Below are 13,805 nucleotides of genomic sequence, written 5' to 3' on the forward strand. Positions count from 1 at the left end.
GAGTGTTCAGAGCTCAATTCGAGCTCCCGTTCCATCTGTACAAAGAGGTTTACTGTTGGACTGCAGTGCCTGGGGAGGCTGTTTCTGTACTCGATTGCTTTAGGTACCCCAAACATCGCTTTGGAACTGGTCTCTCAACGGCCACGCAGGCTGCTCAGCACCTCTTTGAGGGCAAAAGCTGTCATGTGAGCATGAAGAAATGCTTAGCAATCAGTTCATCCTTTGGAGTGCCTTTATGAGAGGTCCATAAAGCGAATCACCCTGGGCGAGTCCCCTGTTAATAACTCACCCTTGTACCCAGCTTCCCAGAGCTCCCTGTGCATAGAGCAGCTTCATTACCCAGGATCACCACTGTGCCCTGCTGCAAAAAATCTAATCCAATTTTCTTCTTCTTTAGGGATAAAACATCAAGAGAGGGCAGTCAGTCTGTCAGACACAACAGTGATGTGGAAGAAGTGGAGGCAGAGCTGTGGCATCATCTCCAGCAAACCCTGGTCTGAAGAGGAGCAGTGCAGATGGGTGAGCTCCAATGCTGCCCTGGGCTGGGAGGAGTGGGTCAAGATACACAGCCTCTTTTGGGGAACTCACTATTTAGTTTTATGACCATGGAAAAAAATAAAACGTACAAACTATAAGATTGTGACTTTGTGTGTAGGTATTTATGACTACCAAGATATTCCTAGAAGGCTCCCGTGCCTGTCCAACGCCTGGTGAGAGCAGGGGCATTCTGACAGCCTTACAAACCAGCACACTGGAAGAAATATCTTAAGTTTTCCATAACAAACCAGAGTAAGGCCTGCCAGGAATCCTGGAGGCTGTCAGTGTGGGTCAAGCGTTTATCAGCCCTACATTGGTGTAGAGCAGGGCAGCCCCAAGCAGAGCTGCCCAGCACTCTGCACCACCTCTCGGCACTGTGGGCTTTGCCTGGGTGCATATCCTTGGGCAGCACCCAGAAATGGCAAAACCACTCCAAAAGCCAAAGTGGGATCAGGATGCCACAGAGCACCACTTTGGTATCACTCTGCCCCAGCAATGTCCCCTCTCCAGATGGAAACACACCCTCTGCCAAACTACCTCTGGCACCGCTCCCGTGCAACCTGGCCAGTGCATGTTGACTGTAGCTAATTCCCTGGACATGTTTCCAGAGGACAAGCCCAGTAGCTCTGTGTGTGTGTGTGGCACATGAGATTTCAGGGGTGTGTGTGGCAGTTTCACACCCCTTCCCCAGCGCACGTTTGGAAGGTGTCGAGCAGGCAGGTGTGCAGGCACCCAGGAACAGGCAGGACGCACGTGCTAAACCAGCCTTGCACACCTGCAAAGACAAATAAATCCTTTACCATCAGACAGCAGACTATAAAACGAAGCTATAAGAGCATATCACTGCACATGAAGGGAAATTCATTCTGCTGCTAATGCCCATAACTTCCCTACTGAGAGTAATGGAGATCAACAGGGGAACAGACATCTGAGAGTACTAAAATGTGCACTGGGTTTTTTCCACATTTGTGCTGGGCACGCTACTTGAAATACAAAATAGCTGAGTTCTTCTTTCTCCCCAACCCTCAAGCTGACACAAAATGCCCACATTTTAATAGTGTGATTAACCATTAGCATAAATTACCAGGGTTATAATGAATTCTCGGAAAAAAACTTGATTGTTTCTTCTTCGGAGCTGTGTTCCAGTTCTACACCAAGTGACACTTCAGTTTAAATAAAAAGCATCTCCTATGATGGGTATCAGATAAGGAGTCAATCTAAATGATGCTGGAGGTCCTTCCCACCTTTGAAATACATAAACATACGTGTTATTTATCATCAGCAAAGTACAGGGACTGGCTGATCCTCTGGAGCTGAAGAGGAAGAGCCAGAAGATCTTCCAAAGGTGAAAGGAGAGGAGAAAAGCCAGTGAAGTCTCCCAGCCAGGGCAACGCAACGATTTATAGACGGGAGTATTTTCTAACTTCAACTTCTTCCGCAAGGAGACCATACACACGCGTCTTGCTGTTCAAAGGACATCTTGTGCGTATGAGCAAATTTGTCCAAATTGGTTTGGCTCTGGCCGCAGTAGTATGTTCAGTACACCACTTCCAGATGTGTTTTCTATCCCCGTCAGGCCGGCTGCTGCCTCCAGCCAAGACAGTTATATAAGCTGCAAAGCTCAATTGGATTATTTAGCCCAAATCGCTGGCCGAGAGGCAGCGGGGCTGGGGAACCGGCCGGGCAGCCAGGAGAGAACCTGCACTGCCACCGGAGCGTGGGGAAACGGGAGGGAGCAGAAGCCAGCAAATAAATTAAAGAGTTCATAAAGCATGACCGGCCTCCCTGTCTCCCTCGAATGTTTTCTCACGCCTCCCATCCCTTTTACAGAGGGTGTATTAGATGGTATTTATTAGAGATGTGTTTTCCTATTTTAACAACAATTAAAAAAGAATGCAACAAGCACGCAGAAGACGCGAGCGTTTCCTCTCCGCACTAAGAAGCATTTCCTGACTGTGCCGCTCCACGACATGGAATAACACATCTAGCAGCTTGGCTTTCCCACAATAATATTTTTTGCCCCGAACTGTGGCTGTTGTGGCGGCTTATTTTCCATTTAAGGGCAGAATCCTGCTTGCAGGATAATCCACGCCAGCGGATCTTCACAGATGTAATCATTAGGGCAAAGCCCTAAAGAAGAAGTGTTGCAACTATTCTTGGGAAGAAATCAGGAAAGAGAAGAGAGAAGCTGAAGAGTTTCCAAATGCTGTAGCTATCAAAGTGTGCCAGAATGATTTAGTTCCTTTTATTTTTAATAAAACTGGATAGTTAAGTCAGAAGTTAACACAAGTATATAAACTCACACTAAACTTTGAACCGGTTCCCTACTCCATTACTTAAACACAGGATACGTGCATGCTTGAGAGCTACTTAAACCCTTGCCATGAGGTCCTGGATGGACTTTGTACAGCTTCACTACAAATAATGAAAAAAAAAGCAGCCTGGCATCCTTCTCTGCCACTGCTGACAACATTCCCACTGCTCTCCACCAGGCAAAGCGCCACGGATAAATTCAACAGATTAAAACAACCAGAACAGTACAACAGGCATGGATGTGCTCGGTTCTGCTGGAAACGGCTACACAAACACTGCGGATCACATGCAGCGCTTGGAGAGAGATGATGCCTCTCACTCACCCCAGCTCTGGTCCCCAAAGCATCATGCACACCGCAAACCCCCAAAATTTGGGGCTGCAGAGCTCCACTGCCTGCATCCCTGCTGCATCCCGTTACGAATATTCCCGTGAATGGGGAGCTTCACCATGCTGCATAGAGTAATAGTAAACAGCAACGGTGACCAAAAAGCTGTTTACAGAAGGGCTCTCTGCTACAATCCCATGATTACTAGTTAAGGAAATAGAAAAAATAATAATAAAAAAAAGAATACAAAGAGAGATTTCCACAGGGCACAGTGAGCCATACAATTTGTGCTGTGCTTGGACTTTGTAAATCAAAATCCAAGCGATGTTTACAGCACCCTAGTCATTCCTTAAACTTTATTTTTCTTTACTGTGTGCATTTTATGCCCTCAGTGAGCTGCAACGTAAAGCTCTCTGTGTGACTGATGGAAAGCAGAAAGTTGGCACAGCCCGATTGGGCAAACCAGCCTCACCCCCCGTTATCTGCATTAAGAGCTTCAACAAATTTGTGTAATACCCGGCATTATAGAAATGGATTTCCAACCAGAAGAGCAGTTGGCAGGATTAAACAAGTAGAAAAGCACATGCACATAAAAAATCAGGAGGTCTGCACACGAGCTAATGGAGCAAGCAGAAAATAACTGGGCATGCTCCGTGGGCTCGGGGACCGCTTCCTTTACAACAGACAGTAATGTCTCATTATGGGAGAAACAAATACAATAAAGATGAATATTCCACCTTCCCCTGGCTACATTTTAAGTGTTAAGCCAATACAAATTCTTGGGTTGTATTTCACAAAAATAGCTACTCGGGAAAAAAAAAACAACCCACAAACCAACCAAAACCAAACAAAACTGCTGGCAGCGCAGCAAAGCAAATTTCATTTGAAAGATAAATCCTACATTCTTCACAGGCAGATGTGAAAATATATCAGACTTTATCATAACAGCCCCTCCCGGGAGCAAAAGAAGCCACAGAGTAAATTTACGACAAAAGAGTTGTGTCTTTTCCCTTCTTCCCCTATATTGCTTAACTCACTACAGACAAAATTACTAGCAAACCAGCAGTTACTGCATCTCAGAAATAGATGCTACACACCTTCCCCGCGCTGCGGTCCTCGGCAGAGTCAATATGGAATCAACCCTGCACTTGGGATCATTAGTAGAACTCTTGGATGGTGAAACTACACGGATGCTGCAATTACTGTCATCACAAAATGACCATTCAGTTCCACTTCTCCACTGAGGCAAGACCGTACCAACCCTCCGCTAACAAACACAGCCTTGTCGGGGTGTCTGGGCACGAAGGCGCCTGACACCAGCCAGCGCCTGCCAGGAGAAGATTGCTGGCAATTTAAGGACCCGCTTAATGCTGAGCTGGACCAGGACACTGTAGCATCACTATTTCCAGCTGATAAAAGGGTGAACTCAATCTACCTCCACAGTTTTGTGAAAAATCCTACAAACTGGCATGTGACATGGCCTTAAAACTGCTCCTCGGTGCAGGATTATAAACATGGATCACCACCGTCTTCCCCCCAGCAAGAACACAACACTTAGGAGCAATTACCCATCTCTTACCAGGATAGGGCAGGGAGCAAAGGAAGAAGCATCTTTAATCGAGTAAATCCCAGCTCAGTCCGAGTCAGCCGATCCCCTGGTTGCTCCCCCAAACAAAACAAAACTCCCTACGCATGCAAGTGTTGGAAATGGAACACAGAGAGGCATGCACCCTACCCAGGAGTGTGCTGGATGCTCAAACATGAAAACCTGTGGCTCTACTCAGTTCTGCACCCACGTTCTCACCTAACCCCCTGGCTGGGAGGGGATGGATTCAGGGATGGGACCATGGTAACAGGAGCTGGAATTGTCCCAGGCAGCTGCGGCACCAGGGGACTGAAGGTTGCTTCCAGTCTTGTACCTCTTGCAATCTCAAGAAGACCTTTCTGGATTCAAAATATTTTTAATTAGGACTAAAACATGAATTACGATTAGTAACTCCAGCTTTAAAAAGAAGTATGAAGCAGCCAGTCACTTTTACACCACTAACTAGGGGGAACAAAAAAAAAAAAAAAGGAATAAAATATACCTACCTAAAAGGAAACTGGTATGCTCGGCTACGCTTTGCTGCTGCCTAAACCAAGGCTGGAACTAGCTCAGTGATGACCTGAGGTGCAACAGAGCTGTGCAGGGGCAGCAGCTCCTGAGAGCTGCAGCTTTGGCCAAACCCTGACTGCAAACTCTAGACGGATATCCAAGTCCCGGGGACTGCACCCCTTGCACTGGCGGCAAACCTGCACCGAGCGGCAGCTGCTTCGGTGGATCAGTGCTTAGAAGAAGAACTTAGGATTTTGGGATTGCTTATTTTTGTTAAAGTTGCTTTACCATATATCTATTGCATCTATAACCTTCCCTTGCCTTGCATCTCCATTTTGAATTATTTATCATCGGGTATCACATTCATTTGCATACTTCATGAGGTGCAAACCAAATGATCGGTCACTATAGACTTTCCCAAACTACCTGTGCCAGGCTCTGCAGCAGCTTTGGTTTGGTTTTCACTAATACTTGAGGGGGAAAAAAAAATCCAAGGGGAAAATATTGGATTTACTGGAAACACAGAGTACAACAGCCCACATGCTTGCTGACAGCAAAGCCTTATGACTCTGTTATAGCCGTGCTCTGCAAGGAACACGCAGACTATCATCTTCGGTGTAATTTAACCGGTGATACAAATTGCAAGCAGTATTATTTCAAAGACCTTTATTTATTGATTAGCAACAAAGTCCTTATCCTCTTCCTGCTCCCTCCTTGAGTCGTGCTGATTGCACACAATAGAGGGCTATCACTTAAAGAGCCAATTAAGTCAACTTCTGAAAGGTAACTGAATAGCTGAAATTCTTAGTGCAATATTGTACTGCATTATCTTGATTGCAAGAAGAAAAAGCAAAGCAGTTGCAGCAACAAAAATTAGAGAATGAGGCATTGGCCAGAGGCAGGAATACCAAAATGGATGGTCCCATTAAAAAAAACAAAAACCAAAACAACAAAACAAACAAAAACCCCACAAAACCAAAAAGACAATTATTTTCACCTTGTGCTTACTTCTAACGCTTACTGGAGGTGTGAGACGGAAAAAAACCCCAAAACTTGGTCTTGTTTATTTTCTGCAAGTGGCAGGACTCTATGGGGGACCGGCTGCGCTGCTGGCGGGGCACAGAGCAGCACTGACCACGGCCACCCCAGCACCCCCCGGCCCAGGGGAAGCCCAACATCTGGGCATCCCAAACTCAACCAAAAGCTTTGGTTAAAGCATTTCTTGTGGCTGGGGCTTTATGAAGATAACACCTTCAGTATGGATTCACCCATGCCTGATGGAGGAGTTCATACCATCCTCCGGCAAAGCCACCAACAGACCTTCTCTCCTTTGCCCTCCTGTTCTCCCTTGGAAAGTACCTGGAGGATGTTGGATCACCTCTGGGATTTCCATGCCATGGCCCAACCGGGCTAAAGTGAGATGAGAAGTTTGCAATCTGTTGGGAAGGACATAGCTTCAGTCCCTTTGAAAAAACAAGCTTAAACAGAACAAAAAAAAAAAAAAGGGGGGCGGGGGGGAAGAAAGTGATGGTAAGCCTGCCAATACTCACAAGTTATATAAAATCACTCATTTAAATGAGTAAAAAATCCATCACAGAGAAGAATCTTCAGTAACCCGAAGGCACTGGTTATACACGGTCAAAATTCACCATTTTTGAGGAGCTAGTCAAAGTCGCAGCATTCGGACTATAAAGCCTTTACACAGGCACATAAAAAGGAAGCTTTTTCCAAAGCAGGAAAAGAGGTGCCACAAAACATAAAAATCTCCCTCTTTCCTCTGCGGCAACAGCAGCCCCTGGTGTGACCTGCCACCCCCGTGCTCCTGCCCCTCCATCCGCCCGGGGCCCCACAGCAGCAGAACCCATCCACCAGCCCAGCCTCCCAGTGCGTTAATGGCCAACTGGAGCCACCCGGGCACCCTCTGCCCCCCCCCCCCCGCCCCCCGTGTACTTTGCCCAGTGCCGGCGCCTTGCTGAAGGCAGCAGAGCTGGGTGGGACGCGGTGCCACAGCGGGGATGCTTTTCCAGGTGTCCCCCCAGCACCTGCCGCAGCATTCGGGGTGCCTGCCCGGAGCCCCACAGCCCTGCCAGCCCAGTGCCAGCACAGACCTCCCAGAGCCACCCGAAAAACGCCACTCCTCGGCTAGCAAACGTGCCAGCAGAGAGATGCAAGCCCATCCTTCTGCAGACACGGCCGCTGGCTCTGGGGGGCTGCGGGGGGGACGGTCAGAGGGTGGTTCCAGCAGGCTGTACGTGCCTTCCAGGTTGGGAACCCCTCTTGTGCCTTGACTTCCCACCTGTGAAACGGGCTGATGATACTCAGCCAACTTCACCTAGAGCTTTGCACTTCATCAACCCGCTTCCAGGTCTAGGACTCTGGTGCCACCACCCTCATGCTGCTGCTCTGGGGCCTCTGGGAGGTGTCAGTCCGAACCAAAACGTCCATTAATCCACTGGGAATTTGGCAGTACCTTGTAACTAATCTCCAAAATACAGGTGGCACCAACGTTTGCCACCGTGCACCAGAAATACAGCATCAGTGTGCTCAATGAGCTCAAACTTCTGCCTTACCCGGTTTTGTCAGGCACTCCTCAGTTTATTTTGCAATTATTTCTGCAATTCCCACTGAAAGACAGGGCACAGTTTAAAGCAATTGAACAATTTTTTCAAACTTGTCGGTCTTTACCCAAAAGAAGCCAGAAGGCAGCCTAGGGACTCCCATACACCCCAAAAATCCCAGCCCTCAGACAGCACTCCATGAAATGGGAGCTTCAGTTTTTCTTAATTCAGCAGACCGAAAGCTCATCAGAAAAGGCAACGCACCAGCCTCTCCCCAGCCAGCCTGTACTTGAGACTTGTTCTATCTTTTCAAAAGCTCTTTTCAGTTACACAATCACAAAAAAACCTGTAAGGACTACGTCTAGAACAGCTCTAAAAATTGTTTGTACTTTCCCTGAGAGCTTACGTCAACTCATGGGAACAGAGGAGCGAAGAGAACAAATATTTCATGGAGCAGCCACGGCACATAAATATTGCCCCCGACACAGATGCACCATGACTACAATTACATCCTCACATCAATTACTAGTACACTCCCGAAAAACCATCTGTAGAGGACAAATAAATAAACAAACAAACGTAAGCTTGAAATATGAAATTATCTGACGTTCTAGCAAGCTGCTTCACCTTATAATCATTATTTCCTGAGACACATGGCGCTGGTTCGTATTCCAATAACGCATCCGTGTAACCGCACAGGTACAAGGGAAGCGTACAAATCATGTCCTGCAAAACAACTGTTGGCAAAGAGCAGGATTTGTGTATTCACTGCTCACCACTGAACAGTTACATACATTTTAATTCCAACCTCAAACGCAATTTGGACCACGGCAGATGTTTCCTACAGCACTGGCTTCCTTTGGATGAGAGTTAATTCAGTTTGAACATGGCAGCAATGAAGAAAGGGATTTAAACATTTACTGCTTATTCTCCAAGCTTAATACCATCGAGGTAAAAACAAAGGAGCACTAAATTGTACAGCTAGACTAGTCTCCCCCAGCCTCGGCTCCGAATTCCGACCAGCCCAGTAAGCCCATGCTTCCCAGTCACCCAGGGCTCCCCTCTGACACCCACCTGCATGGAAAAGAAATTAAATTGTTTAACGAGGTTCTTCCAAATGTACACTGATGTAATGCAGAGGATACGCCTCTTGTTCTAGGCTGCTTAAGTGTCACCAAAAAACGGGGCCACGCTCCTCTGCAAAACTCTTCCTCCTCTCCCCTCAGCAGCTTCCTCCTGTTACTCTCCACTAATAAGCAGATCGTTATTTCACCAGCTGCAATCAAAACCTTCCATAAGATGAAATCCAATTGCAGTTTTACATTCACATTGCTGCTCATCCTGAAGAGCCCTCAAATGCTGTTAATGAGCTGCGTGCGCTCGCATCGCCTCTCCCTGTACCAGCAGCACGGGCCGGGGAGTGACGGCTGCTTAAATACCGCACAGGCAGCCCAGCAGTTTAAGGGGAGAAGAAATACTATAAATAATTGAAATCACAGCAAGAAGTGTAGGCAGAGCAGAGGGAAAGAGGGCAACTCAGGGAGCTGGGGGCAGGAGGAGAGATAAGGGTTTCTCCTGGAAGCCAAACTAGAGTGCACGCACAAACCCCGCGCCTTCCCACCTGCGCGCTGCGCCATGCACCAGCAAGGTCCTTGCCCTTTTTTGCACCGTTTGGCAATCCAGATCTTATGCACTTACCAGCCCTCTCATGCCAACATCTTCCCTTTCCTCCTCTCTGCCACCAAATCTCCAAGTCTGATGCAAACGACCCCCACACTGGTCCCCAGCACTGCAGCAATCCTGGTCACCAAATGATGCTGACGAGTAGATGTGGGTTTTCAGTGGCCCATTCTGCCACTGATGACTGCCTCACCTGCACAGACCGCTCCTCCCAGCCCAGCCTCTCACTGGGAGGCTGTGTGGAAGGCTTGCCCGTGCATCCAGCACGCTCAGGGCATACCGCAGAGGATCCTGCTCTCAGGTGGGGCTTCTGAGCACCGTGAGGTCACCATCAGGGGAAGCTGCAGAGACGACCACCTTGGGTTTGAAGGCATTAAGGATAATGAACCAGCACTCTGGAACAACAGGCAAGGGCTTGAAGTTTCCATACCAGCAGTGAAACACCTTCTTTGATGACCACAGCTTCTATGAAGGGCTAAAGGTCATCATTTTGCCTGACCTTTAACTATTTCAGCAATACACCTTGACCTGCATTTTAGAAGTTAGGAGCAGACAACACTACTCAGGCTAAGCGATCTGCTGCTGTTCTGACAGGTTCCCAAGGAGACATGAAATACCTGCCTTTCCCAGCTGACTCGCACGATGTACGTAAGAGCTCTGCAGACATCCCAAGAACCGCTTCGTTGGGCACAGGTCACTCAGGCAGGAGGTGGCAGGAGTTTACTGTGCTCTACGGAGCAACACTTGGCACAACAGCTCCAGATACCACTTCACCACAGCACAGGCTTGGAGAAAGGAGACTTCAACTAGCAACTCTGCTAACCAGACACCTTTGATGAGGGGCAAGTAAAGGATTTCTTAGCAAGCAGTTCATTCAAAGGGCGTGCAGTGATACCAAGAACCAGGTAAAAATCCCCATTAAGATCTCTGTGCAACTCAAGAGCATGTAAGAGGGCTGGTGTTCTCAGAGATAAGATGGGTATCTCGCCTTACACAGCAATCAATCAATTTTTAGGGGTCAACTGCCAGACCTCACCAGATTCCTCTTGCAGAATGTCAGTGGTTTCAGAGCAAGAGCCTGCACCAGGCATCGCTGTTGAAGTGCAGCCCTGCTCCTGGAGCCTCAGGGCTAGCAACTGACCAGGAGGTGAAGAAGTTTTGATACTGACTCTTCTGTAAAGCAATTCAGTTTAAGAGCTGCTGTTCAAGAAGCAGGTCACCAAGATGAAAGGTGACCACATTTCTTAAACATGACTCATTTCTTACAGAGCCTTCCGGAGGCAGCAAGGATCCCACGCAGCCTCTTTTCTACACACAGCCCTGCTGGGCAAGTGCTTTATCAGGGTGTGCCTAATTGTGTATCGGAGCCTGTGCAGCCTACCTGTCCCAAAACCAAGCCTGGTATGGGAGGGCTGAGCTTCATGTGCCTCTAAGGACATCCTCTGGTTGGGACAGGCAAGTGACAACTCATGGTGGTGTGAACGGCAAACCTGGTGTCAAGAGCAACTTCCAGTCCACAGCAAAAATACACATTCCGGCTTCTTTGATTTCAGCACGAGACTGGCCCTTGTAACCTCCCGGTGCCATAGGAAGGAGACTGGAAACCCAAGGCCACCTTGAGCAGGACAGCATTTCTTGTCTGACTTCTCATTAAAAGCAAGGAAGCCCTTCCGTACTTCCAAAAGACACCTGAACCTTAACTGTACTACCATGGCAGCAAGAAAAGATGGGAACCTTGTGATTTGAGAGGCTCTGCCGCTGAGAAACTACATTTGGGCACTCCCCACATTGTGAATGATGGAGTCTCTCCCTGACAAGACAGTGACGCACAGCATCTGTCCTCCAGTGTGCAAGGGGATGATGCTGACAGACCATCCTCCTCCTCCAACAGGAGGACAGCTCGTGGGCAGCCATCCCAGCTGAAGTCCCGTCCCCAGACCTGGCTCCCATTGACGGATGCACAGCCTGGCTCACCGAAAGATGCTGCAGCCAGTTCAGGCATGCCTCAGTGCGCTTAGCGGGGGGCCGGAGAGGAGCGAGGCTCCGACAGCTGGCAAAGGCAGCTGCCTGCAGCTGGCGGGGGGTAACGAAGAACCGGCGCTTCTCAGAAGCATGTTTCTGTTGCCCATACCCCCGAACAGCAGATCTCCTTGGACCATGGGCTCATAGAGAGCAGAGATCCCATAACACGGATATTTGAACGCTGTTAATTGATCCAACCCCATCTGAATGTCACGGTTGCTGTCAATGTTGCCAAAGGAACAAACCTGTTCCTTTCTCTTCCTGCCATCTTCCACTTCATCCATGGGGCATCCATTAGGTTCAAACACAAAGGCAGCAAAGAGCCTACCACAAGAGCCTCGTTAACTGACTGTACAACTGGATTTGTTTTGGAGCACAGTGCTGCCCCCCACATTGCAAGGCAGAGATCTTCCTGGGGGGGAAATACGGATGAAGTTAAAAAAATATCTCGCATACATTGATATCGCAAGTGGCTCTTCCATCAGACTCAAAACAGCATTACCAGCTGTAAAAGGGAAAAAAACAACAACCAGGAAGTCTCCCAAAACAGCAGACCAAATGAAAAAGGAAAAGGATGAAGGAGGTTTCAAATCCAACTTGGAGAGAATGTGTATCGCAGCTTTAACTTGCTGCAAGGGAGAGGGGAAACAGGATAGCAGAGACCAGCAATCAGATCTATTAGGACCATCCAGATAGGTAAAAGATAGATGATCACCAAGCAATGATGGCTATTTTGGAATCAGCTAACTTCTGAAAATGTCTAGTCACTTCAGCTTCTCATACACATGAAATTAGTGTCCACACAAGAGTACTCTCCTGAAAGGACAGGATTTAATGCAGCTGAGATAATTATCTAGATCCTTCTTTATCCCATTAGTGGTTTTCATTCGCATCCTGGAACACCATAAGCAGATTGTTCAAGAATTATTTGCCATCCGCTGTTTCAATCCTGACCGAATTATCTTTATACCTCAGTATGAAGAAAAGAGATTACAGCCCTGCCAGGGCTTGCTGCAATGCCCTCTTTTCTGAGGCTCCTTTTATCATTTTCATTCTATAAGGTGATGAAAGGAATCAGAAAACAATTGCCACGGACATGGTTTTGCCCTCTCCTCCTCCTCCCTCTCTCCCCACGTGTGCGTTTGGGAGACGGAGGAGAAGCTCTTCCCACCACATCCCCTGCAGGAGATGCACCACTGCACCTGCAGAGAGATGAAGCTCGATGAGACTTAGTCATCAAATTACCCAGGACAGGATCCAAAAATGTTCCCAGCTTCCTTTTGCACCATGATCCACTAATAAAAGAACAAGGATGAAACTGTTAGAACCAATTAAACAAATCACTTGATGCAGGAGAAAGAAGTGGGATTCACTGCACTAGCGATCCCAGGGGCGTAAGCTAAACGTTGCGTTCCGTGCTCTCCGGTTAATACATGTCACCGCGCGAGCTCCAATGGAGATAAAGCCAACATCATTCAAACAGCCAACACAATCCCTTGCTCCAAGGCCTAAAACAACAAGAGGACAAAATTCCCCTCCCAGCCACTCCAGCCGCCTGCCAGGTTTTGTATTAATGGCAGAATTACATCTCCTTCCAGGTATGGCAAAGACGCAGCTCGTCTCGCCACGGGCATCTGCGAGCCTGCCCAGCGGGGAGCAGAGACGTCTGGATGACACAAAAGCTGTCCCTCCTCCTCAGAGAAAAGTAAGGAGGTAGGTCTCCAGCCCTGATGTGAATAGGAATGCATGTATTATTTTAAAAAAAGCGTGCTTTTTGGCTGTGTAGTGAGATCTGGAGGAGAGCTATCCTTATAAACAAGTTATTAAAAGGGGGAGGAGGGACACAATAATAGCAGGTGCCAATTACTCAGCTCCCAGCAGAGACTCTCCAATTTCTCACCTTCCCCCAAAGCAAGATGTGCCGCTGTACGGCAGCACATTTACTTGCAAGTGCAACACCCTTTCGGAGCATTGCTCCTCTCCCACCAGGCATCGCTACATCGCTGCCATGCAGCTGCCGGAGCAAGGCAGCCCATTTCTCCACCACCCCTGCACCGGAGCCAAGACCAACACAACTTAAAATTAATTTGGAAAGAGCGAAACAGCAGAAAGTAAATAAAATTATCTTTTTATTTGACTCCAGAATCTGGCCACTCCTCCCACCAACAGGAACAGCAAATTTGTGAGCTAATTGCAACTGTCAGGTTTGCATCTCTCCAAATATCTGCTTAGTTTCAGGAACAAACCACCAGTAATGATTTTGTTATTTTAAGA

General features: G+C 47.9%; 1 protein-coding gene and 1 long non-coding RNA gene across 4 annotated transcripts in view; one reads left to right on the top strand and one right to left on the bottom strand.

Annotated features, from left to right (window-relative positions):
- Positions 1-13,805, bottom strand: part of MGAT4B (alpha-1,3-mannosyl-glycoprotein 4-beta-N-acetylglucosaminyltransferase B) — a 52,044-nt gene that overhangs the window by 28,990 nt on the left and 9,249 nt on the right. Inside the window, exon 2 of one of the 3 annotated variants that reach the window (XM_037397528.1) lies at positions 6,631-6,707. The exons of 1 other annotated variant lie outside the window; for it this stretch is intronic. In XM_037397528.1, coding sequence (XP_037253425.1) covers positions 6,631-6,664 — 34 coding nt within the window. In that variant the 5' untranslated portion in view covers positions 6,665-6,707. Of the gene's footprint in view, positions 1-289; positions 384-6,630; positions 6,708-13,805 lie in introns of those variants that run through there. One more of the 3 variants, XM_037397525.1, reaches the window with a different exon arrangement.
- Positions 12,574-13,668, top strand: LOC119152361. Its single transcript, XR_005105754.1, has 2 exons — positions 12,574-13,244; positions 13,521-13,668. It is a non-coding gene; the product is annotated as an uncharacterized LOC119152361 (long non-coding RNA).

This window comes from Falco rusticolus, chromosome 8 (assembly GCF_015220075.1).
Source record: "Falco rusticolus isolate bFalRus1 chromosome 8, bFalRus1.pri, whole genome shotgun sequence".
Lineage (NCBI taxonomy): Eukaryota > Metazoa > Chordata > Aves > Falconiformes > Falconidae > Falco > Falco rusticolus.